The following is a 26,046-nucleotide window of genomic DNA, read 5'->3' on the forward strand; positions in this document are numbered from 1 at the left end:
CAGAGCCTGTGTGGCTGGAGCATAGCGAGCAAGGGACACAGCTTCATAGAAGTGGTTGGAGATGCTAACTGGGCCAAGTCATGGGGGTACTTGTTGGATCATGTGGGTTTTGGGGCTCCTCATTGCAGCGCTAGACCCCAGAAGCAGGTGATGTCTAGGGTTAGACCTAGACACTTTATACCAATGGCTCCCCAGCTGTTGCCTGGAGCTAGAGGGTGGCCGGAAGGGAAGCTGGGAGCCCCAAGAAGAGATGGGCACATTTGTTGGGCAAGAGATGAGGGAGGTTGGACCTTGGCTATTGCCAAGGAAAGCAAAGAGAAGCATGTGGGCTGGAGGCCAAGAGGGAAAGCACTGCTGAAGCAGCAACATGGGGTGAGGACAGAGAGGAAGCAAGGTGTCACTCAAGCATCTAGACTCGCTGAGATGGGGAGGACAGGGTCAGGGCAGATCCCCAAGCGAAAGGGCCGCCAAGCTCCCCTTTAATCTGGGCTAAGGTACTACAACCATTCAAATAGATGATGGTGATAACTCCACAACACTGTTGCTGTTGTTCAGTAGCTCAGTCATGCCTGACTCTTTGCAAGCCCATGAACTGCAGCACACCAGGGTCCCCTGTGGAGAAGGCGATGGCACCCCACTCCAGTACTCTTGCCTGGAAAATCCCATGGACAGAGGAGCCTGGTAGGCTGTGGTCCATGGGGTCGCGAAGAGTCGGACACGACTGAGCGACTTCCCTTTCGCTTTTCACTTTCATGCATTGGAGAGGGAAATGGCAACCCACTTCAGCGTTCTTGCCTGGAGAATCCCAGGGATGGGGGAGACTGGTGGGCTGCTGTCTATGGGGTCACACAGAGTTGGACATGACTAAAGTGACTTAGCAGCAGCAGCAGGGTCCCCTGTCCTTCACTATCTCCCAGAGCTTGCTCAAATTCATGTCCATTGAGTTGGTGATGTCATCCAACCATCTCATGCTCTGTCGACCCCTTCTCTTCCTGCCCTTAGTGTTTCCCAGCAGCAGGGTCTTTTCTAATGAGCCCAGCTCTTTGCATAAAGAACTTAAGCTTCAGCATCAGTCCTTCCAGTGAATATTCAGGACTGATTTCCTTTAGGATTGACTGGTTTGATCTCCTTGCTGTCCAAGGGACTGTCAGGAGTCTTCTCCACCACCACAGCTCGAAAGCAACAATTTTTCAGTGCTCAGCCTTCTTTATGGTCCAGCTCTCACATCACTACATGACTGGCTCTGACTATACCAAAAACCAAGTTGCTTTGACTATACATACCTTTGTTGGCAAACTGATCTCTCTGCTTTTTAATACACTGTCTAGGTTTGTTACAGCTCATGGATGTATCGATTGTCACTGAATTGTACACTTAAAAATTATACAGTTTTTAAGGGGGAGCTTTCCTGGTGGTCCAGTGCTTGAGAATCCACCTTGTAATGCAAAGAACACTTGTTTGATCCCTGGTAGGGGAAGATCCCATGTGCCATGGAACAACCGAGCCTGTGGGCCACAACCAATGAGCCTGCACTCTGGAGCCCGTGAGCTGCAACTGCTGAGCCCACGTGCTACAACTACTGAAGCTCATGCGTTGAGAGCCTGTGCTCTGCGACAAGAGAAGCCACCGCAGAGAAGCCCTGGTACCACAACCACACAGTAGCCCCCGGCTTGCCCATGAGCAGCAGCAAAGACCCAGCGCAGCCAAAAACACAAAACACTGGCTAAGGGACTTCCCGGGCAGGCCAGTGGTTAAGACTCCACACTTCCACTGCAGGGAGTGTGGGTTCGAGCCCTGGTTGGGGAACTAAGATCCCACATGCTGCCTCGCCAAAAAAAAAAAAAAAACTGGCTAAAATGGCATATTTTATATGATGCATATTTTTCACTGCCACAAAGGAAAAAAAATAGAGGAAAAACCTTAAGTGTACATCAACTCAAATTAAAGAAAATGAGGAACACAATCGAGTCGCATTAGCCATATTGCGAGAGCTCCGCAACATCGTGCGGCTGGAGATGGCACAGACAGAACACTTCCCTCATCACAGAATGTTCTACAGGGCAGCACTGGGTTGCCATCACTTCTCATTTCTGCCCAGGTCGTATTTCCTGGTGACATGCCTAGGGCCTTCCCTGAAATCCCATGCTGGGGTAAGAATGTTACTCAAGGGCCTAGATTGCCTTTTGATTGAATCCTGATGTTCATGACATCAGGCAGGGTCCAGGCAACAAGCAGGAGTCAGTCAGAATGGACAATGCAGGAGAGTGGTAATAAAGGGGATATTTGTAAAGTGCAGCAGGGGCAGGTAACTGACATGGGGTGGTGCAGCACACAGGAGGGGCAACAGTCAGGAGCTTTTAACATGCCCAGGCTGACGGTCCACTTGGTGGAGCTGTGGTCTTGGCTTGGGGGATACAGAGAGAGAAATGGGGCGAGAACACTCCCCTCCACCACCCCGGGGACTTCTCACCTCTCTTTCCTTCTACCTCCTGCTGGTGGGCCCCCTGGCCGACTCTAGCAGAAGGCTGAAGGTCCAAGTGAATCAGCTTCTCGGGACACAGGGCAGGATGAAAAGTGGAAGGGCGCTAGCCTCACTCAGCCTAATTCACCTCCCCCCAACCACCCACCCACCACCCACAGGCCTCCGATAGCCCTTGGAAACGCCTGCCCCGCTGACCACCATGTCCATCATCCCAAACTCTTCCCAGGAGATGCGGCCTCCACCAAACAAGACTCTCTGGTTGCCAGCAACAGAAACAACTCTAGCCTACTAAACCAAGAGATTTATTGAGAGGCTTTTGGGGAGTCTGCAGAATCGACAGGAAGGTGGAAGGATGGAGGGTCACGGCTACTGCCTCATCATGGTGGGCTACTCCTGCCCTACAAGACTCCTCTTATTTTGATTATTTATTTACGGCTATGCTGGGTCTTCACTGTTGCACTTGTGTTTAGTCGCTAAGTTGTATCCAACTCTTTGTGACCCCATGGACTATAGCCCACCAGGTTCCTCTGTCCACAGGATTTCCCAGGCAAGAAAGACTCCTCTTGAATGCAGAGTGCAGGGAAAGAATGCCAGCTCACCAAAGCTAGACCCCCTGGGTAGGGAAGTGGGGGGGAACCTGTGGACAGGGCCCTGAGACTACCTCCAATGGGGACAGAGCTCCATCCCCAAAAGAAAGGGGGATTGAAGCCAGCTGGTGACAAAATTAACAAATGTCCTCTTCGAGATGTGCCCTGTCCATTTCACAGGAGCAATACGGAGGCCCGGGAAAGGGCACTGACCCACCCGGGCCAGGCAGGTGGCAGAGGCCACTTTGCCAGAGTCACCCCCTAGCTTGGAGTATGCTGTGTGCTGGTTGCTTTCAGGCAGCAGCTGGTTCGCACCACTCAGGCCATGAGGAGTTCCTGGGGTCCCACATCTCAGGAAGGGCCTGGTGGGCAGGGGTCACGGCCACACGCAAGTCTCCCCCCAGGAGGCAGACAGAAAGACCAATAGCAGTAAGCTCAGTCCAAGATGGTTTTTATATACATGGTTTATTCCTTCTGACCCCCATGTTGCAACACCAGCCTCAATCGCCCTCCCAGCATGGAGCTACCCACCACCTCCTCTCTTGGGGGCACCTCCTCTCACGGGGCTATGTCTCCAGAGGTGGGGTGGGGAGAAAAGGGGGAGCCTTAGCACAGAGTGGCTCCCCTGTGGCCTCAGCCCCCCAGAGAGGGGAGAGAGGAGGAAGGAGGAAGGCAGCACAGAACTGGGGTTCAAATACTCAAGAAGCTACGGAATAGAAGACAAAATAACACGCTCTGGGGAAGGGGGACAGGGAGGAACCAAGGTCAGATCCCGCCCCCCAGCAGGGACACAGCACCCCCAGGATCCAGGGGGCGAGGGGCAGGGCTGGAGAGAGAAGAATTTGGGGGAGGGAGGAGCCCAAGGATGGTCCCACCTTGACCTGGATGCCTAGGCACAGGGCAAGTGAGACCCCCAGGGCCCCTGAACTTGGCAGTGGAGGCCTACAGCTTGGTCAGGTCCAGTTTCAGCTTGTAGGGCGGGGGGCTGTCTGCATAGGCGTGCGACGGGGGAGGGTACAGGGACCACTCTGGCTCCACCATATAACCCTTGTGCTGTTCCAGAGTCAGGGGCTGTAGGGGAAAGAAGAATGAGAGAGGGCCATGAGTCCCCACCCTGGCAAGGCTCCTTCCCACCCCAGATCTCGGGCTGCCCCTACTAAGGGTGGGAGTCGTTCCTCTTTCATGAGAGTGAAGAAACTTGCCTAATGTCACATAGCAAGTCAGGGGTCCCTGTCTCCATGGGGAAGGGGGTGGCCCCGTCCAGTGAGGGAACAGTTTTCTTCCCATCTTTGCCCATGGGCCCTGCCCACCTGGAACTTCAGGTGCTGGCCGGGTGCGGTCACCAGGGTGGAGCAGCTCAGCCACAGCATCACCAGCACGGAGAGGAAGAGGCAGCAGGCCAGGATCCAGCGAGGAAGCCCCGAGCGCCTGCCCCGCCCAGCAGGCACATTCAGGGGCCCTGGTGGGACCAGACAGCCTCCTCCCTCAGGCCCCACCCCGCCACCACCGCCAGGGTTCTGCCACCCACCGGGACATGCAGCTGAGGAAGTCATTGTCCTGCAGCTCATCAGACTCCACCTTTGCCTTGCTGCTGGTCTTGACTCGAATCTTGGCCTTCCTTACCTTGTCCAAGGGGCCTACAGGGTCTAAGAGAGCAAGTTACTTTCAGTAGCCTCAAGGTCTCAGCCAAGAGGTGACAGCAGCCGTGGAGAGTGAACAGGGGGCCAGGACCTGAGGCAATGGGGCATGGGGTCTTGGAATAAATCAGAACCCTGAAAGATGGACCATGGAACCCTGGGAGATGGGCCATGGAACCCTTGGAGATGGACCACGGAACCCTGGGAGAGGGACCACAGAACCCTGGGAGAGAGGCCACGGGACCCTGGGGGATGGACCACGGAACCCTGGGGGATGGACCACGGAACCCTGGGAGATGGACCATGGAACCCTGGGAGATGGGCCACAGAACCCTGGGAGTTGGGCCATGGAACCCTGGGAGATGGACCACGGAACCCTGGGAGGAAGACCATGGAACCCTGGGAGATGGACCACGGAACCCTGGGGGATGGGCCACGGAACCCTGGGAGATGGACCACGGAACCCTGGGAGATGGACCACGGAACCCTGGGAGGAAGACCATGGAGCCCTGGGAGATGGATCAAGGAACCCCAGGAACTGAGAGATGGAAATACCAATCCTCAAGGGTTCATTTGCCAGGAGAACCCCTTGTGACGGTGGAGCCACCATTGGAAGGAACACTGGTCTAGGTTTGAACCTTACCAACATGCACCTCCAAAGCCTCAGGGTGGGATCCCCGCCAGGTCACCTCCACTCGCTGCAGACGGGCTCCCTCATGCCCCAGGCTCTCTACCACAGGCTGAGTCTGGGCCAGGAACAAGACAGCACAGAGAAGCCCTTTAGAAAGGCACCACCTTGACCCTAGCAGGCACCTCTCTGCGCCCCATGTAGGTTATGTTATCCCATGCCCAGCTGGTACCTCGTTCCACTGGGGACAGAGAGGACACAGCTGCAGGCTGTGATATCAGGGATACTGTTCCCTGCTATTGTGGGACCCTGATTTGTCTTGACCCCATCCTCCAACACCTAAGATAGGGATGTGATTCAGGACTAGCCAATAAAATCACAGGGACTGGCTGAGAGGTCATCACATGACTCAACCAGGGCCAATCAACTTAGTTAAAACCTGAGAGGTTGTAATCTAGAGCCTTAGGCATCCACCTTGCTGTGAGGAGGGATATGTTTGTCTGAGAATGAAGCTGCTGAAGAGGACAGCAGAACCCAGGGGTGGAGTGAGACACTGAACCCCTGGATCCAGCTGTGCTCGAAGCTTACTGATCTGTAGACTGTACATCCCATGAGCCAAGAACCAATTCATCCCACCTCCTTACCCTGACCACCCAGCCACTTCTCTGGTGTGGCCCCTGCCAGAGCCCTCACCTGGAACACCACCACCTTCCCATTGTCAGTCTGCAGGTAGTATGTCCAGGTGGAGGAGACGAAGCCCTGGGCCGAGTTGACAAGGTCATTGCAGAGGGTGGAAAACAAGTCCAGGAGCGAGAGGGCCCCACTCGGAGCTTCCAGGACCTTTCTCTGCCAAGGGGAGGCCCAAGGCACAGAAATGTCACCAATGTAGGGTGTTAAGTGGGAGGGGAGCTGGGAAAATTCACTGTGATCAAAATTCACTAAGTGGTTTGGGGCAACAGGGCTACATACTATGAACAGAGACCTCAGCACTCCATTGGCTGACTGACTGTGTGCCCTTGGGAAAGTGGATTGCCCTCTCTGAGTCCTACAGTGGGAAATGATACTCTTCCCTCAGGGATCTCCTATGAGATTTCAATTAAACAATAGCACAAGGGCTTCCCTGATAGCTCAGTTGGTAACGAATCCGCCTGCAATGCAGGAGACCCTGGTTCAATTCCTGAGTCGGGAAGATCTGCTGGAGAAGGGATAGGCTACCCACTCCAGTATTCCTGGGCTTCCCTTGTGGCTCAGCTTGTAAAGAATCTGCCTGCAATACAGGAGACCTGGGCTTGATCCCTGGGTTGGGAAGATCCCCTGGAGAAGGGAAAGGCTACCCACTCCAGTATTCTGGCCTGGAGAATTCCATGGACTGTATAGTCCATGGGGTCACACAGACAAAAAAAGCACAAGTGCCTAATATACAGTAGCGGCTATGATTGAAAATGTTACCATCATCACTGTTCTTGTTTTTACAGCATCAGGAGAGAACATGGAATGGAAAGAAGTGATGGTGCACAGGGCTTTCATGAACAGGGAAAGCCTGGGAAGGGTGCCGGAAAATGAGCGATGAGAGAGAGGGGGTTTCTCGGGAGCCCCGGCCCGTGGGTCTCTGACTGGGATGAAGCATGTCCTGTGCCTCAGTTTCCCCTGGTGCAGCACTGTCTAGACTCACGGGGTATGATAAGTGCACAGCTATTGTCTCTTCCTGGGGTGGGGAAGGAGGAGCTATGTGTGTTCGGGAGGCTCCTCCTCCCTACACTTCTGTTCTGACCGTCTGTTCATCACGAGGACAGGGCTTAGACCAGGAGCTAACATGTAGGTGCTCAGAAGTCAGCTCCGAAGATGAGGGAGGTGAGGAGTGGTCATAAGCCCTGGTGGCACTGGCTTTAAATCCCACCTCTGCACAGCCCTGGGTGACCTTGGGCAGGTGCTCCGTGGGCATGAAATGGGGATGACACTGTCTCAGGTGCCTTGGGTGGCACAAGAAATTTGGGACAGGCTGAGGTTAGGCCTGGACCAGGACAAAAGCTTGCTAAATAATGTAAAATGTGGCCGTTTGGGTGGGAGAGGCGGCGGGGGGGGGCGGGGGGGGGGGCGGGGGAGGACTTCCCACGTCACAGAGATGACAGTTGAGCCTTGAGATGTCACATGGCTTAATCCAGGACACCCAGGAGGCCTGGAATGGCATGGAGAGCCTGGGAGAGAGTGGATATGAGAGCAGATTTGGGGAGGGGGGTAGACGAGAGGCGGGATGGGCCTGGGGCCACGGGTGGGAGGGCGCCCACCTTCTGCTCCAGCTCGGGCTCCGGCTCCGGCTCTGGGTTCTGACTCCAGCAGCCCTCGCTGCAAGCCTGCTGCTCCGTCTCCTTCACATAGGCCTCCACACAGGCTGCAGGGGCAGGAGGGGGTAACTGGGGGACAGTCCCTCCCAGACCACCTCTCCCCACCCTGGCCCACCCAGCCAGCACTCACCTGCTTCACATTCAGCCTGAGTGGCATTGGGCTTGGAGCTCCTGGCCACGAATCGGCAGATGGAGAAGAGGCGGCAGCCGCGCTCGCAAGCGCTGGTCAGGACGGCCCTGTCATACGCCTTCGCTCTCCGGGATTGAATGGGGTCCTCCCCCAGCTCCTCCTGGAAGCGAAGCTGCGGGCTCAGGCAGGGGGAGGGGCAGGAGGCGGCCAGCGGCGCAGGAAGCCCTCGGGGAGGTAGAAGACTTGATCGCCCAAAATCTTTTAGGGGGGTTGGGGCGAGGTTGATGAGGAGGCTAAGAATATTAGTGGGGGCTGTCAGCTCCAGGGAGGAGAGAGGGGTGGTGCGGGGTGGGGGCGGGGGGCAGCTTGAGAAGAGTAAACAATGGATGCTGCTGGGTTTGGGTAATGGTTGAAAACCTGAAGAAGATGAAGGGCAATGATCCTCCCCCCACAAAAAAAGAAAAACCCTCCAGAGAGGAGGGGCTCTTGGGCCTGAAGAAGGAAGGGGGACTCAGAGGAGGTTTTGTCATCCTTCAGGCTCGGGAAAATTGGGATCTGACTGGGGGAGGGGTGGTCAGGATCGGGGTGGGAACTGGTAGCTCTAAGGGGGGTAGGGAAGAGGATGTGAAGATGCTTGAGTAGAGGGGGGAAAGGGGGACTGTCGGGCCTGAGGGAGGCGGGGGTTGGGCGCCCCCAAGGCCCTGGCCCAGCAGAGGGGAGCCAGAACCCGCTGGGTAGCAACAGAGCCTCAGTCCCCTCCCGCCTCCGGCTTGGAGGGACTCCCGGAACCCCGAATTCATCGGAAGGACTGGCATCACTAACCACCGCCCCGCCCCCCCTGTCAAAGGGACCCCACGGCCCCTCCTCTGCGGGAGAAACATCCCCCCCTTCACCGGAGGGACCCCCGATCTCTGCGCTCGCCCCCGTCGAAGGAACGCCAGCCCTTCCCCCACCAGAGGGGCTCATCATCACTGAAGAACCCCCTTCCGTGACCCCTTCCCCCTCCGAGGAACCCCGGCCTCCCGCTCCCAGCGGAAGGAGCTGCATCCTCAACCCTTCCCCCACTGGAGAGCTCGCGGGTCCTTCTGCTGGCGCCGCGCGCGCTTCACCTGAGCAGGCTGAGGCTGAGGGTAGCGGTCTCGGCACCGCAGCTGGCAGTTCTGCGTGTCCCCAAGCTGCAGGGCGAAGGGGTCGCGGGCAGGCGGCGCGGCGGTGGCGGGCGGAGGCTGCAGCAGCAGCAGCAGCAGCGGCGGCATCAGCGCGACCGGATCCATGGCCAGGCCGGGCGCAGGGAGCGCGGGGGACGCCGGCTCCTGGCGGGCGCGGAGGATGCGGCGGCGGCGGGGACCGGGTCGCTGACGTCACCCGAGCGAGGCAGCCTGGGAAGGGGGGGTGGGGGATGCGGAGAGCGGGCGGGGGCGCGGCGCTGCGGCACCGCTGGGACACCGGCAGGGCGAGGCAGGTGGGTCGCGGCCCCTGCCGCCGGCCCCACGTCGGGACCCCAAGACACCTCACCAGTGTCCACAGACGAGGGGATCTCAGTCATCGCTGGGGGCCAAAAGGAAACACACAGGCTGATAGAGTGGAGGAGAGATCTGTTCGCCTGGGGATCAGGGAAGGCCTCCCAGAGGAGGCGTATTTCGAGCTGGCGACTCGAGGAGGCCGCCGAGGGAACAGCGAGGTTCGGAAGAGCTTGTAGGAAAAGGAAATAGGAGGGCGGTGGGGCTGGCTGGAACCCAGCCAGAGTGTGGGGATGGAGGGTCATGAGGGTCGCAGAACTGGGTTAGAGGAGGCTTTCTGAAGCTTCATCTCTTTTGATACCCAAATCAGAGAGCCGGTAGTTTATGCGCGTTTTGGCTTCTGGAGGAAGCTCTCCAAGTCCCTCCAGGGTTCCCCTAGCGTCGCCTCTCTCTGGCCCAGCCCTGATCCGCAGACCTGGGGGGTCTGGCCCCTGCTCTCCCAGACTGGGAGCCCTTCGACCTGGGGCTGAGTAGGAGGGGGCACAGACGGGGTGATGGGGTGCTGCTAAAATTTCTAATTCTTGTGGGAAAACATGGGACAAACAGGAGTACTCTGGCTCTCATAACTGCCGCACTTCAAGGTGCCAAAAGGTAGCCCCATGAATCTGGACCTCGGAGGTCCCCTTAACTTCCTCTTCGGCAGGCATGGGAGTGAGGACGCCCCTCTAAGTTCGAGACCCTGCAAAAGCGGCACCCTCGCCCTCGCTGGTGTGCCCGGCGCGCAGGTGCCTGCCGCCCGCGCACCCTCTGTCCACTCTCCGCCCCAGCAGACGCGGCGGCAGCCACCCGGGGCCGGCGGGCCAGAGGGCGCCGCAGACGCCGGCCGAGGAGGAGGCCCGGGGTGGGGTGTCTAGTGCCCCCCCCCCCCCCGGCCGCCGCGCTTTCATCTCCTCGGCCCCAGCCAGCCCCCACGTGGCTTAATCAGGCGCGGCTGTGCCTGGCGGACCCTGAACATCTGGATCCCCGGGCGGCCCCTCCCCCGCCCCGCCCCTCCCGGCCTAGGCCGCCGCGACCCTGCGGCGAGGGCCTCCAGCCTGCGGTTTGTGCGAGAGCCAGGGAACCCCGCGTTTAGCCCACCGCGCGCCAGGCCTGCGCCTTGGGGAACAGCCAACGGTTCTGACCAATACTGTCCCCCGTTTCACAGGTGGGAAACTTAGTCCCCAGGACCCCTCCGCAGAGCCAGGATTCAAGCCCACACATGTCAATTCCAGAGCCCCGCGCGCTGAAGCCTTTCACAATTACTGTTATTCATTCATTCCAAACAAAACACTTCCGCAGTATTTTCTTGCAACAACCCTATAAAGAACTGGTAGCGTTATCCAATTTACAAATGAGGAAGCTGAGGATCAGATGGTCAAAGGGGGTCGGCCCAGGTGACAAGCGAAAGAAGCAAAGAGAGGTGGGCAGACCCCCGCCAAGACTGGGAGGTGGGGCGTCAGGGTTACCCGGCTTCAGAGGCGTCTCTTACCGCTCAACGGGAAGGAAGGACACCCGCGGCGTGGGTAAAGTAGAAGGGGAAACTGAGGCTGGAGGAGTTGGGACGCTGGCCTAGGTTACCGCAGAGGAGTAAGAAGATTTAATTGCCTCCTACTCACCCCCTTTTCCGCTGCAAAAGGCCGCCTGGGGCGGGAGCGGAAGGAGGACTTGACCCCGGCCCCCAGGTGAGCCCCCGCGCCCCTCCTGCCTTTCCCGGGGGAGCTGGTCCAGGTGAGGGGCGGGCGGGCCGGCGGGCGGCCGGGGTCGGGTTTCAGGAAATCCGCCGACATTCCTTCGGGGCTTAAGAGGGAAAGTTGACTCGGCGCCGCCCCTCGCCCCCCCCCCACTTCCTACCCCCCGGGGCGGCCCGGCCGGGGCGGCTAGCGGGGAGTCGCTGCGGCCGGCCTGGGCGTGAATCAGAGGCGGGCCAGGCGTCCGAGAAGCGGCGGCCGAGGTCAGGGCGGGCATCTGACAAACACCCTTTGTCCCTTGCCGCCCTCGCCACGACCCCGCTGACCCCCACCCCCAAGCCGGGTACAGCCTGGGGAGCTAGCAGGGCACCGTGGCGCCGGCGACTTGCTGACGGTGGGTGAGGGGAGGGGAAGGAGCACAGCTGTCACCCCCCAACATAGCTGGCGCCTCCTGGACCCTAGACATCGGAGGTTCTCCAGGGTGTAGAGGGCAGGGAAGCCAGACCTCCCAGGCGGGGGGAACACTGGTCCTGGTTTGCACATAGGCAGCTCTGCACTCCTGAGATCTCACTTCCAATGCCCATGGGGTCTCGGTTGAGAAATTACATACTGCACAAAGCTTGGGACCCCAGAATCCAAGCTCCTCCAGCTGAACCCCCAGGGTGGAAATGATAAAGCCCCACCTTCGCCTGCATACAGGTCTGGAACTTGGGTTCTGCTGTACTAAGCACACATCTAGGCTAGATCCTCACTGTCCCTGCTCCCTGGGAACACTGGCCTGGAACACGAGGCAGCTAATCCCATACTGAGGGGCCCTGATCATGTGGGTCTCAGCATGGGAAAGGCAGCTCTATGCCCTCCTCACTCCCTAGGGGACTCTGAAGGTGCTGTTACCACTGCCCATCTCCAGGGGACCCTCAGTGCCCTGGAATTCGGCAGGGAGCTGGGCTGGAGGGTCTCCCCCAAGGTAATTCTTAAGTGCAAAGACTAAGGAGGAGCCCTTCCCCCCGGGGGCCCCTCCCTCCATCTGCCACCTCAGTACATTCCCAGCCACCTTCAAGGACTTGGGTCAATATTTGCCAGAAGTTCCACCAGAGCTGGTTCCCCTTCCTGCACAAAGAGGCGGCAGGACTGATGAGGAAGGGGTTAAGCCACCTGGAGAACCAAGGGCAGGGAAGGATGCACCTAGAGGTCAAATCACTTTCCTTAGAAAGTCAAAGGTATGAGGTTAAGGCCACCCTGAGGGCAGATGGCATGCTCCAGGAAGGGACTGAGCCAACAGTGGATACCCTTCTACAAGTTAAGGACCAGAGAGGGGTGGCTACCAGGTTGGGTCACAGAGCAAATCCAGGGCCTGGCTGGGACCCAAGACAGCATGATTCACTGGGACTGAGCTTTCTTGCTACTCCAAGGGACTGAGAATTCTCCATCCTTTCTTTTTCTTTCTTTCGTCTTCTTTTTTTTTTTTGTAATATCCTCTCACCTCCACCTCCATCCTTTCATTTCTGCAAATGTTCACTGAGCTCTTCTCCCGTGGACCTCCCTGGGCGCAGGCTCTCCAGATGCCCACAGTGTAAAGAAAATGTCTCAGGAGAAGACGATGTTTGAAGAACTGTGTTACAAAGATAATTTTTAAAGAGGAAGCGTACAGAGAGTGCCTGGAAAGGCTGGGGGGCCCCCTCTGAGAAAACTTGACCTGTGACCTGATGGGAAAAGAAGGTGCTAACTGGGGGAAGAATTTGGGGGAACTGCGTCCCCACAGAGGGGAACAGCAAATGTACAAGTCTTGGGGCTGGAGCAACGTGAGGGAGAGGAAGGAAGAGGATGAGGAGAGAGGAGAGAGGGAATGGGGAGAGGGTGGCAGGACAGAGAAGACCTGCTTTGCTTCTTTTAAAAGCCCCTTCTTCCTAATGTACAGACAAGGGCAGGAGAGTTTACCCGGGAATCCTAGGAGGCTGGGCAGCATCCCAGATGGAGATGGTGGGGCCTGGACCCGGATGGGGTGGAGAAAAGAGGTCCAAATCTCAGAATGGGGATGCGTTTTGGAATCAGAGCCAACAGGATTTGCTGATGGATTGGACGTGGGAGATGAGCAAAGGAGAGAGTTGTCACGCGCACCTCCAGGTCTCTGGCCTGAGCACCTGGGTGGATGGGGGAGCCTTTTCCCCGAGACTGGGATGACTGCAGTGGGGGTGGGGAGGAGCAGAGATGGGGTGGGGGGATATTAAGATTTTTTTCTCCAGAAGCCTGAAGTCCTCCAGGTGGAAGTCAAACGTTGCTGAACCGAGGTTGTGGGGGAGGCTTGGGATATATCCTGAAAACACAATTCCAGCCAAGAACGGCCACCTTCGCTTAATTCTCTGGCAGGTGGGACTATGGCCCCATTTTTCAGAGGTGACACACTGAGACTCCAAAAGAATGTGCCCCAATGCTAGGCACTATGGTAAGTGTTTAGACCGTGGAGCCTTCTGCTACAATGCAACTTCCCACAGAAAGGCGAAGGCTGGCTAGGAGTCCCCCATGGTGCTGAGGAGGAAACTGAGGCAGAGGGGCCTGATTTTCCCCATGCCAGGGCTCAAATCTCTCCTTCACAAACTCATCCAGAGTCCAGATTGGGCTTGGAGGGTGGGGGCACACCCGGAACTCCGGCCTTCAATCCTCTTTTTTGATAGTCTGAGGTCTGAGTTGGGGACCTCAGACTACTTACTTAGCAGGGGTGGTGGAGGGCCGCCTTAGGCAAACGAGGCGGGAACTCCTGAGCCCTCCTCAGACACTTTTACCCCCTTAGCTAGTTAGGGACCTGGAGGGAGGGTGCAGGTCTCTAAGGGAGCCCCTGAAGGGGAAGATAGAGCCCTTCTTCTCTGAGGGCACATGGCTGTGGGCGGGGCTGCGACTCCAACAACTGGGCAGGAGGCAGCCCCGGAACTCTCATTTCAAGCTCCCCCCTCCATTGGGGCCTTGGAGTCCAGGAGCCCTTTTATCGTGGGCGCCCGAATCGGGTGAGGACCGAGAGAAGGAGGGTGAGGCAGCGGGGCCGGGAGGGGTCCCGAAACCCAAGCAGTGGCCAAAAATAATAACACGGAGAAGGATCCCTGCGCAAAAAAAAAGGAAGACAAACTATGCGTCGCTCGGGGCAGCCGGCGTTACCTGGAGTCGGCGGGCGGCGGCCGCCCCAGCGATTACTCACTGCGTGGCGCACCCCACCCGCGGGCCGCTGAGCGGATTTTTCCGTGGGGGGGTGTTAGCGAGTCGGAGGAGGGCCTGCTTACCGCTCTCCTCCTGGGGGATCCCTCCTGCCCGCACACGGAACCCGCGCAGGCCCCTGTCTCCTTTCCCACGGGGCCCATTTCTCCCCTCTTGCCCACGCGAGAACTCCCTCCTGAGGCCCCCGGGCGCCCCCACAGAATCCCGGCTCGGACCCGCCCGAGGGGGACAGCTGAGCCTGGGCGAGGTCCGGGGACTCCAAGCCGTGCAGCTTTTGCTCCGTCTTCCCTCCAGCAAAGCCTGGGGCCGAGGCTGCGCGCGCGGAGCACCAGAAGAGGCGGGATGAAATGGGAGGGGGAGCGCTGGGCCAAAACCTGTGGGATCCGCGCGCCGAGGGCGTGGGGCCGGACGGAGGGCGACTCTTAGGCCCCCGGGGAGGAAAGGGGCTGGAGATGCGAGCAGGCGGGGCTCAGGGACCGCTCAGTGGGGGGGGGGCGGGGCCAGAGCTGGGGTGGGGGCCGAGACGAGGATGGGGGGGGAGGAGCGGACCAGAGCTAGGGGCTGCAGGCGACGCTGAAAGGGCACACGGCTCAGGGCTGGGTGCGAGGAAGTGGGCGGGGGTATGGAAACACGATTGGGGGCCGCCAGGTCCCAGACTGGGGGTAGGGAGCCTGGAGCTGGCAGGGTTGGAAAGGGAGGTCCCAGGTCTGTAAGGGTAGAGTTGGGGGGTTTGGGGCCGCGGGAAAAACGGCGCGTGCGGTGCGCCGCGGGGCGGAGGCCGGACGGGTGGGGCTCGCGGTGCCCTCCGGCGGGCGGGCGGGCGGCGGGGAGGCCGGTGCGGGGCCCGCCGCCCCCCCGGGGCCGGGCCGGGGGCGGGGCCGGGCGGGGCCAGCGGCGCATTAGCGCCTTGTCAATTCGGCTGCTCAGACTTGCTCTGGCCTCCGCGCCCGCGCCCAGCGACGTGCGGGCTGCTTGGCCCGCGCCCTCCTGCGCCCGGCCTGCGCCCCGCGCCCCTCGCCGCCGCCCGCCGCGCGCCCCCGGCAGCGCCGGCCCCATGCCCGCCGGCCGCCCGGGCCCCGCCGCCCAATCCGCGCGGCGGCCGCCGCCGCCGCCGCTGCCCCTGCTGCTGCTCTGCGTCCTCGGGGCGCCGCGAGCGGGATCAGGAGCCGGTGAGTACACGGCGCCGTGCTCCCTCCTTCCCGCCCGGGCCGAAAGCGTGCGCCCCGGGGGCAACCGCGGGGGGAGGGGGCGCGGGCGCCACCTGGACGGCCCGGGAACAAAGGAAGGCGCCCCCGGAGCGGCCCTCGGGGCGCCCTCACCTGTGGGGCGCACGGCGCCGAAGTTCCCTGGCCCGAGGGTCCGGCTTCCGCTACCGAGGCCTTCTTACCTGGGCTGCCCTGTGGAGGACGCCCGACTCGGCCCCAGGGGGTCAGGGGGCCGCGGCCTGGGACCCTTTGCACGGCGGGAGCGGGGGGCGCACGCGACAGGGTCTGCTGACTTGGAGTCGCGGAGCCTGCGGGTCACCGCACCCGGGCGGGGGCGCACGCAGTAGGCGCGCTGGGTGCCGGCCCTGAGCAGGGCCCCCCCGGGTGGAGGGATGAGCCCCGTGAGGAAGGCGGGGCGGGAGGGGGCCGCTCTGGCCGCCTGGCGCGCGGCCCGGGGTCCCCGGGGACGCGCCTCTCCGCGGGCCGGCGCCGCCGCCCTCCCCTGGCGGGACCCCGCGCGCGGGGTTCTACGGAGTCCCCGCCACCGGCAGCGTTTAGAACAGTTCCCGGCCACGCTGCGCCGGGCTAGGAGACTCCAGCGAGAGAAATCTTTGTGAGAGAGTGGGTGAGAGTGAGAGGGAGCGGGAGCCAGCGAGTCCGGGCACCGTGGGCCCAGCCTGGGTGTGTGTGGGGGGCAGTCACCGGGAGCCCCCAACCCCCGCAGGCCGACAGACCCCCACCCTGTTGGGAGCTCCTGGCCTCCGGCCCTCTCCGGTCCCCCACCCGATGCACACCCTCGCCAGGACACCGACTCCACATCCCGACCCACTCTGGGACACACCCAGAGACACACAAAGACTCACTGGCTTGTGGCCCGTCACCCTCGCCCTCGGATGCGTGCACACTGCATCCCAGATGCACATTCTCACACCATCGGGGCGCGCACACACACATTCCATCCCTGACACACACACATTCATGGTCACACACTCTTTCCAAGGGGGAGGCGACACGGGGCACACACACAGGCACAGCCTGCCCTGGATGTTCACAGTCACCCCAAGGGCCCATCCAGGCTCACAAGTTGACCAGGAGAGACGTGCCGCTCCCCTGGTGGACCTACACCGCACAGAGCTGTTTGCAGGCTCCCTGAGGTGCTCCTCCAGAAGGCTCAGGGTCCCGTGCCCTTAGGGCACTTGCCAAAAGCCTAGCATGCCCAAGGCTCCTGGACAGGTGAGGGGCGGCCCCAAGGCCCTTCTCGGATTCGTGACAGCTCTGCCAGGCAGTGGGCAGCACTCGTGAATGCCACCTTTAATGGCAGGCTTTGTTTTCCAGCCAGCAGAGCAACAAGCGAAGGTGGTGGTGGGATTGTTGTGCGTGTGTTTTTTCCTTTAAGGGGGAAGAAATTAAATAAAAGATTCTCACACCTCGGCAATATGTTTCTACTTACGGTGTGTCTTAGCACCTGACCAGCAGGCGAGCAGGTCGTAAAGTGTCTGCAGGTACCAGCAGGACAGGAGATGGGGACCCCAGGATGGAGGCCACCCTCCTGCCTTGCTTGCAGAGAATCTCACACTTTTCGCTTTTAAAACACATGGTGTTCCTTTTTAATAACGGCAGTGGCTCCAGATTGGGAAGGGGGAGAGGAAAAAACTTTTAAAGGCCCCAGCTCTGCGGGAAAGGGTGGGGAGGCAGGGAGCATGGGATGGGGGGTGGGGGGGCTGTCCAAAAGCCTAGCCCAGGGATCTGCTTGGGGAGCCTTCTAGGAAGCCCCCAAACCAGGCCAAGCCCCCCCCCCCCCACCACAACCTCAGTGGACTGTCCCCAGCTGCTTTGCCGGGGCTGGAATGTATGCATCCCAGTTCTGCTGAATGCCTTGGCGCTTTGTTCGTGGAGGACTGGAGAGAGTGCACCAGCCAGCCACCACCCCAGAGCTGGGAGGGGCCCTGATCCCAACAGCCCCTCTGCACTCTGGACATCATGAGCTCATCGCATTCATCTCCCCAGCAGGTAGAATGGATTTTCCTCCCATTTTACGGAGGAGGAAACTGAGAACAGGAGAAAGCAAGCCAATTGCCCAGGTGCTCCAGCTGAGATGGGCACCCACATCCTCAGGAGGAGAAGGCCTCCCATGACCTTTCCTGCTGGAGCTTGGGTTGGGGGACCAGCCTGTCCAAGCCCGCCTGGCCTTGCCCTCTCGCCCCGTCCCCCGCCCAGCCCCGGGAGGGCAGCTGCAGCTGCTGGCAGGCAGGCCACACCAGCCCAGGCCAGGCGGGTGGGGCAGAGGGGCATTGCCCCCGCCTCCAGCCAGGACCCCCCAGAGCGCCCCCTTCCTGGCCTGGCTGTGGTGGTGGGTGGGGGACGGGAGGGACGGGAGGGGCGGGACCCACCCCTGAGGGTTGAGGATGGGCCTGGGGTCTGGGCAGGCCTGGCCGTGCCTCCCACCCTGCTGGGGGGGCCCAGGCAGGAAGCGGTGGGTGGGCCGGGGCAGAGACGCTGGCACGCCCGAGTTCATGCCTAAGGAATTCCGAATTAGCGGGCGGCTGGCTGCTTGGGACCTCCGGGGCGGCCCCCTGGCCCCCCGCCCCCGGCCGCCCCCGCCTCCTCGGCTCTGGCCCGCTCAGCCGGCTCCTTCGCACGGACGCTGAGACCTCCAGCGAGCCCTGGGCCAAGCCCCAAATGCAACTGCGATCCCAGGCTCTAGCAAGACATGGCCCTCCAAGCCAAGTTTGCCCGGGAAAGTCATCAGGGCCGGCCTCAGAACTGCGTCCACCCCATCTCACCCATATGGGGCGGTGGGGGCCAGCACAGGGCAGCCGCAGGAATGTAGGAGGCCTGCAGGGGACTGGGATTGCCCTGTCCTTGGCTGCCAGGGAAACTGGCCTGCCACCCGCCCCTCTGCCCCCATGAAGTCCCCTGTTCCAGCTGCCCAGCGATCCTTTTAAAACACAAATCCCTCCCCTGCTCAACTCTGGAAGAACTCTCTGAAGGTCTGGCCCCTGCTGACCTCATTTCCTACCACCTGTACCCTGGGATCTTTGCGCTTGCTGCTCCACTGTCTGAATGCCCTCTTCTATATATTGTCATGGCTACTTCTTTCATTTCATGCGCTTCCCTGGCGGCTCAGACAGCATAGAATCTGCCTGCAATGCAGGAGACCCGGGTTTGATCCCTGGGTCAGGAAGACCCCCTGGAGAAGGGGATGGCAGCCCACTCCAGTATTCTTGCCTGGAGAATCCCATGGACAGAGGAGCCTGGCGGGCTGCAGTCCATGGGGTCACGAAGAGTCAGACATGACTGAGCGACTAACACTTACATTTTATTCACATCTCAGGTCAAATGCCACCTTCCCAGACAGGCCTCTTGGGTCAATTAGCTGCCACCATTGATTCGTGCTTTATTTTCTCCCTTGTTCTCTTAGATACTTGTGCTTTTTCCTGCTGCTCCCTTGGACTCAAGTCCCACAAGAGCGTGAATTTTGAGCGTCTTGGTGACCATTGTGCCCTCAGGTCCTGATGCCTTGTAGGTGCTCCTTGAATGAGCGAGTGAACAAATGAATCCTTACAACCACTCTTGGTGGAGAGAGAGCTTCTCAAAGGCTCAGAGACATAAAGGAACTGGGTCAACTTCCAGAGTGAGCTGAGGGCATTCGAAACCAGGTCAGCCTGGCTTAAAAGTTCCACGGAGTTGTCCTTAAAACAAAATTTTCACTCTTCTCAAACAACCCCATGTGGTGAATACCATGATGCCCATTTCCCAGATGGGGAGACTGAGGCTTAGAATGACATCTCGGGCTTGAACTGGGCAGCCCTCTCCCTGTTCTGTGCCTTGATTTCCTCCTGGATAAAGACACTTTCTTCTTAGATTCTAATCTTCAGAAGGAGAAGCCATGGGCTGCCCCAGTGGCAGTCGGGAGGAAAGGCATCAACCATGGCCTCCCCGAGGTTCCTGTGATTAGAACCCAGTTCACACACAACCCAGTTTAGGAAGTCACTCACTTCCCATCTGATCTTTCCAATGGGCCTGAGGACTGTGAGCTTTCTTGTTCTCATTTTGCAGATTAGGAAAACTGAGCTGAGGGGGAGGATGATGACGACGGCCAGACCTTTCGGATGAGGGTTGGGAGCACAGAGCCTGCCACAGCCACCTTCAGTTCCGGTGGCAGTGCAGAGCAGAACTTTATAGACTGATGAATACAGGTTTAGGGTGCCTGTCTTCTATTTGGTGACCATAGGCAAGGGTATTGATCTCTCAGAGCCTTGTTTTTTTAATCCATAAAATCAGCAGGATTCTAGTAGGGCACCTCTTTTTAGAAGTGCTTTCCTCCCCTTAGAGACATCTACTATGTGTGAGCTTCTGAGGGATATCAAAGAAGGAACACACAATCTGTTATTTCTAACTGTCAAAAAATAAAATGAAATTTAAAAGGGGGAAAAAAAAAAAAGCAGAGTGCAGTGGTTGTTAGAAGTGTGTGCAAAATAAGAGTTCCTTGGATCTGAATGAGGTTTGTCACCGATCAGAAAAAGCCCTGAGCAAGTCAGTGAAGAACTGGCTTGGAAGGACTGAATTATGGAATCAGACAGTCCTGGGGCTGAATCTCAGCTTTGCCACCAACCTTAGGTTGGTCACTTGACCTGACTGAGCCTCAGTTTCCTTCTGTGTAAAATGGGCCACAATCATAAACAGCTCCTTTGCAGGACTGCCATGAGCCTTGGAGGTCCTAGGATGGTGGAAGGTCCAGGGCAGCTCCATCCCAGCCCTGACAGGTGTTCCTCTCTGACCCCAGACACGGCTGTGATCAGTCCCCAGGACCCCACGCTCCTCATCGGCTCCTCCCTGCAGGCCACGTGCTCAGTGCATGGGGACACCCCAGGGGCCACCGCCGAGGGCCTCTATTGGACCCTCAACGGGCGCCGCCTACCCCCTGAGCTCTCCCGAATGCTCAACGCCTCTACCATGGCCCTCGCCCTGGCCAACCTCAATGGATCCAGGCAGCAGTCAGGGGACAACCTTGTGTGCCACGCCCGCGACGGCAGCATCCTGGCCGGCTCCTGCCTCTATGTTGGCCGTAAGTGGACACCCAGGGGCAGATCTTGGGGGCAGCATCTCCCTCTGGAGAGGGGTGTGAATCATGGGCCCTCTGGTCTTGGCCTGAACAGTGGGTATACTGGCACAAGTTGAGGGGCATGGGCCCCCTGGGTGGGCATGAGATCCTGGAGGCGCCCATACACCGTTCTCAAGAGAGCTGTGCAGGTGGTACTGCCCATGCCCGCTCTGTCCATCCTCCTTCTGCTCCAAGGGGCCCCCCGGCTGGCAGCCAAAAGTCCCCCTCCCACTCGTCCGCGGCCAGCCCAGACCTCAGCCCCCATACCTGCTTCCCCAGTGCCCCCAGAGAAACCCTTCAACATCAGCTGCTGGTCCAGGAACATGAAGGACCTGACGTGCCGCTGGACGCCGGGGGCCCACGGGGAAACCTTCCTCCACACCAACTACTCTCTCAAGTACAAGCTGAGGTTGGTGGTGGCCCTCGGGCGACATGTCCCAGCCTGGCTCTGTGGCCTGGGTCACCCTCTCTGAGCTCCAGGGTCCTGTCTGCACTTCTGGCCTGGGCCAGGGAGGTCTGGGGACCCTTCACATGTCCTCCTCCCCGCCTGTCCCTGCAGGTGGTACGGGCAGGACAACACGTGTGAGGAGTACCACACGGTGGGACCTCATTCCTGCCACATCCCCAAGGACCTGGCTCTCTTCACGCCCTATGAGATCTGGGTGGAGGCCACCAACCGGCTGGGCTCAGCCCGCTCTGACGTGCTGACGCTGGACATTCTGGATGTGGGTGAGCCCCGCCCCCCACCAAGGCCAGCGTGGCCCACCTGCAATCCTCACCTCCAGGCCCCCCCTGCCCCACACCGGCCCAGCCACGGCTGCAGCTCAGCTGAGGTCTCAGGGACCAGGCTTGTTGGGGATGGGAGGAGCGAGGCATCCACCCACTGGTCCCCAGCCCCCCCCCCCCCCCGCAGCAACCAGGATACCCCTACTCTGCGGAGAACACCTGGCCTGGCTGCCTCCCCCATCAGCAGCCCAGGTGTGAGGGGAGAGGGCCCCAGGGAGCTGGGAGGGGGCGCCCAGGTCGGGAGGCGCCCCAGGAAGCCGCAGCCTGGAGCTGAGAGGGGGTGCAGGCAGGAGGCAGGAAGTGGATGATCCTCGAGCAGAACTGGGCCTAATCTAATTAGGGTGTTTCTCAGCCCCGAGCAGGCCTGTGCCTTAACCCTTTCGGCCCCTCACCAAGGCCTCAGGGGAAGAGGCCAGCCCTCTTTGCGGCCCAAAGGACTCCCTGAAGGATCCTTGGAAGGCTTGCAGCAAATGCCTCCTCTTGCTTCCCACTTTGTTTCCTCAAATCCTGAAGCTGCTGTGGGCATGTCCCCGTTGTCCCTTTGCACCTAGCATAGCAGTCACATTGAGGACCTTTGTGAAGTCGAAGGAGCAGGAGGTAGGCAGTGGAGGGGGTGTGTCAATGGGAGCTTCCCAGGGGTCTGGCAGCCTAAGGGGCCCCTGCACTCCTGGGCATAATAATAATAATATCATCATCCAGGCAGTGTCTGCTTTTTACATAGTTCCCTGAAGATAGGATTATGTTTCTCCTGTCACAGATAATTGTGGTGATAACAGCTAACATTAATTGAGTGCTTCTAGGTGCTGAGTGTTACACGAATATTATCTAATATAATCCACCCGTCCCAAATCGGGGGAGGGAGAACGGAAGCAGGTGCCATCTAAGCCACGTGCTCTGGTACTTGGACCCAGAAGGTGCCAGCCAGGTCCAAAGAGATCCTGGTGACGAAGGCCCGCCCTGCCCCCTAGTGACCACCGACCCCCCGCCGGATGTGCACGTGAGCCGCGTAGGGGGCCTGGAGGACCAGCTGAGTGTGCGCTGGGTTTCACCGCCTGCCCTCAAGGATTTCCTCTTCCAAGCCAAGTACCAGATCCGCTACCGAGTGGAGGACAGCGTGGACTGGAAGGTGCCTGCCCTGCCCCCCCAGGCCGGCTCCTCCCTCCTCCCATCCCCTGCCGTGCTGCCCCTGCCTCTGACCCTGCGCTGGCTGCCCAGGTGGTGGACGATGTGAGCAACCAGACCTCCTGCCGCCTGGCAGGCCTGAAGCCCGGCACCGTCTACTTCGTGCAAGTGCGCTGCAACCCCTTTGGCATCTACGGCTCCAAGAAGGCCGGGATCTGGAGCGAATGGAGCCACCCCACTGCTGCCTCCACCCCTCGAAGTGGTGAGCACCCCAGCAGGGCTGGCTGGGCCTGGGACCAGCTCCAAAACAGCCAGAGCCTCTGTTGCCTTATTTCCTTTCGGGAGAATCGAGGTCTCAAACTCTTGGCCCTGTGGGGGTGGGGGGACAGTTGTGGCCCTTGAATCTATTTTCTTAGCCTGTCATTTGAGGGGGGGAAAAAGTTTGAACCACTTGCAGACTTTTAAAAACAGTAAGTTTTAACCCAAATACCCTAGATTCCCTAGAAAAAAATTGTCTAGAAAATGTAAGAGGACACAGAGTTACTCCACAGACCCCATCAGCAGAGGCTGCCCTTGCTCTTTTGGTTGCGCTATTCCCACTTGGCCCATTGCACCCGCATGGACCCCTCCCCTAGCCCCTAAGGGCAAGTGAACTTGAGACCCTTGCTTCTCTAAGACCAAGGGCTGCCAACTCTCCCTACAAACAGGCTTTGGTTTCCCCTTCAGATCAAGGTAGGGGGATGAGATGATCAGACGCCTGGGTCTGATTCCCTCTGCCATCTCTCCTCTGTGAAATGGTACGAAATTTTACTTGGTACATGTGGCCTCAGCTTTCCCATCTGGAAAGTGGGGATGACAGTCATGCCTGTCTCAGGCTATTGTGAGGGCTAGATGAGATAACCCATGGAAAGTGCCCTCATGGTGGGTGCCACCCAAGTGTTAGCAAGTAATAGTTACTGAGGCTCCCATTGCCTGCTCCCCGCCACTGTTTCACCCAAGGGAGGCCCCCTTTTCTCAGACGAGGATCCCAAGCCCCGAAGAGATGCAGCCAGCCCTCTAAAGTCACACAAGGATCTGAACGCAGTTCCCTTGAAGTCCAGGCTCACGCTCTTGGAATGATGGGGAAACCAAGGCCCAGAGAGGGTCCCAGAGTCAGGGAGTGGCAGAGCAAGGCTCCAGCGAGTTCCGCAGCCCCCATCGGGGCCCCTGCAGGTTCAGGGGTGGGCGGGAACTAGCACAGCCAGGAGGGGCTTGAGCCTTGGCCCCTGCTCGTGCCCAGCACCTGCGATTCTTGCACGAGAGCCAGCAGGCGGCTGCGTCCGCTGGGGAGGCTGGGGGAGGCCAGGGGAGGCCGCCAGGGGCAGTGGGGGCCGCGGCTGTGCCAGGGCCTGTCAGCGGGTCCCCGGTATTATTTATGATGTGAGGCCGATGTCCTTATCCGCCGGCCCGCTCAGGCTGCTCAGGGCTGGCTGCGGCTGGCGGCTGGATGGACAGGCCGGCCTCCCACCTGGCCCTCCTGGCCCCGTCCCCATCCATCCGGCTGTACTCTCAGGCCTGTCCTGGGGACTGTCCCTCCCCTCAGAGTCACTTCGAATTGTCTGCCTCCTTTCATCTGTCACTCACTCTCTTTCCCTGTGTCTGTCTTTCTGCCTTTTTGGTTTCTGCGTCCCTACGTCCCCAGCGTCTCTGTCCTGTCCTGGCTCCCTCTCCATCTCTCCAGCCTCTGCACCGCCTTGGCCGTCCCCCGTGGCTGTCGCTCTCCCTGTATCTGTCGCCCTTTGCCTCCATCTCTTAACGTCTGCCTTGCTCTCTCCAGCTTTCTCATCAGCGTCTCTCCCTTCCCCTGCCCCCTGCTCCGTGGCGGCTTATCCCTCTGGCCCTGGCCCTTCTCCCCACTCCCCCGCTTTCACTCACACCTGGGTCAGGCCGCAAGAATCGGGTGCCTGGAGATGTGGAGAAGGAGCCCCTTCCTCCCCCTGCCCCCTGTCTCCCCGGGGGCGCAGCTGGGCTGCAGTGCTTGGCCGGGCCGTGGGGCGGACCGGGTCGCGTTGAAACAGGGACGCGCGAGGGGGGTCCCCGAGGTGAACGCGGTCCTGCCGCGAGAGGGAACCCCTCTCCTGCCCGCGCGCGCCCTCTGCTGGCCGAGCCCTGACGCTGCCGCTCCGCCCCCATTAGAGCGCCCGGGCCCGGGCGGCGGGGCTTGCGAGCCGCGGGGCGGCGAGCCGAGCTCGGGGCCGGTGCGGCGCGAGCTCAAGCAGTTTCTGGGCTGGCTCAAGAAGCACGCGTACTGCTCGAACCTCAGCTTCCGCCTCTACGACCAGTGGCGAGCCTGGATGCAGAAGTCACATAAGACCCGCAACCAGGTAGGAAAATGGGACCCCTGGGAGACGGGGGGGGGCGGGGGGGGGGGCGGGCCGGGTGAGGGTAAAGGGGATGGGAGGTAGGTCCACAGCCCTCAGACACTGCCTCCTTCCTTCCAAGCACAGGACGAGGGGATCCTGTCCTCGGGCAGACGGGGCACGGCGAGAGGTAAGGGGAAGCCCAGGTGGGTGGGCAGGCCGGGAGTCAAGAGCCCTCCTGGTGGCCACAGGCCGTGGGCCCTTCATCCTCAGCCTGAGAGTTGCTGAGGTACAAGTCTTTCCTCCAGCATTTATTTATCAGTATTTACCTAACACCTACTGTTTGCCTGCCCCTGTGACCTTTAGCCAAGTAAGAACACCTGGACCCCTGGACCCCTTCAAAATGTCCAGAGGGGAATATCGTCCTCAGGAATTACTGCACATAGCCACCTGCGGAGCATGTATGAGCACCTACTGCATACTGGCCCTGTGCCACATGTTACCTGCAGAACAACCCATGGGATGGATAGATATTACTTCTCAGATAGGAAAACCAGGGCCCAGAGAGGGGCAGCAGCCTACTGAGGGCAGCTAGCTGAAAGTGGTGGGCCCAAGACCTGGACTGGGGCCTCATTTGCTCTGTGGTCCTGGCCCCTCCCAGGCTTCTTGCTAAGTCTGGCTTCCCCTCTGCCTGCAGGTCCTGCCAGATAAGCTCTAGAGGCTGGGGCTGCCCTCCCTGCTGCAATGGAGATCCAGGGGCCACCCCAGACTGGGGGCCATCTCTGAACCCTCCCCTCAAGGTGTGCTAGCCCTGTCAGCAGCAGCGGGGACGAGTACTCCGTGCTCTGAGGGCCACAACAGCTCTGGCCTCCACGTGAGGTGCACCCCAGTGGGGGGTGTGTGTGTGTGAAGGGGGGGCTTTGCTTCCCAGAATGCTTGCCAGAGCTGAGTGTGAAGAAGGGTTATTACTCCCCCTACCCAGGACCCCCTCCAAGGAATCTTTTTAAATAAACAAAACTATTTAGGTGCCCTGATTGTGCAGGTGAGTTCGGGGCTAGAGTGGCCTAGGGTGGGGGGCTGTAGGGCTTAGGGGAGGCACGTGGAATCCTGATGACCCTTTGGGATGGGAATCTTCACCTCCCAGAATTTCCAACTCTCTCCATGATCTGAAATATCTGGTTCTAAACTCCTTGGAGAGTGGGCTTCAAAACACCAGAGTTTCTACAGTCATGCAGGGGTGAGGGAGGGGGTGGGGGGGGAGGGAATCTTGCACCTAGCATCCCTGACTTTGTG

General features: G+C 59.8%; 2 protein-coding genes across 3 annotated transcripts; one reads left to right on the forward strand and one right to left on the reverse strand.

The window, feature by feature from the left end:
• Positions 1-3,590: 3,590 nt before the first annotated feature.
• On the reverse strand, positions 3,591-9,080 carry TMEM59L (transmembrane protein 59 like). The gene is made up of 8 exons (XM_052644052.1): positions 8,916-9,080; positions 7,807-7,966; positions 7,620-7,723; positions 6,028-6,180; positions 5,350-5,452; positions 4,598-4,715; positions 4,380-4,497; positions 3,591-4,140 (listed from the first exon to the last, which is right to left on the reverse strand). The coding sequence occupies exons 1-8, from the start codon at positions 9,078-9,080 to the stop codon at positions 4,012-4,014; spliced, it is 1,050 nt and encodes a 349-aa protein (XP_052500012.1). The 3' UTR covers positions 3,591-4,011.
• A 6,171-nt stretch (positions 9,081-15,251) lies between these two features.
• Positions 15,252-25,774, forward strand: CRLF1 (cytokine receptor like factor 1). Of its 2 annotated transcripts, XM_052643980.1 has the most exons (9): positions 15,252-15,366; positions 20,189-20,470; positions 20,786-20,915; positions 21,066-21,235; positions 22,261-22,418; positions 22,508-22,676; positions 24,590-24,777; positions 24,901-24,943; positions 25,451-25,774. In XM_052643980.1, the coding sequence occupies exons 1-9, from the start codon at positions 15,252-15,254 to the stop codon at positions 25,462-25,464; spliced, it is 1,269 nt and encodes a 422-aa protein (XP_052499940.1). In that variant the 3' UTR covers positions 25,465-25,774. The 2 variants fall into 2 exon arrangements, with proteins under 2 accessions (XP_052499940.1, XP_052499939.1); XM_052643979.1 differs by lacking the exon at positions 15,252-15,366 and having other exon boundaries at positions 20,068-20,470; positions 24,896-24,943.
• The last annotated feature ends 272 nt before the right edge of the window (positions 25,775-26,046 follow it).

This window comes from Budorcas taxicolor, chromosome 7, assembly GCF_023091745.1.
Source record: "Budorcas taxicolor isolate Tak-1 chromosome 7, Takin1.1, whole genome shotgun sequence".
NCBI classification, from domain to species: domain Eukaryota; kingdom Metazoa; phylum Chordata; class Mammalia; order Artiodactyla; family Bovidae; genus Budorcas; species Budorcas taxicolor.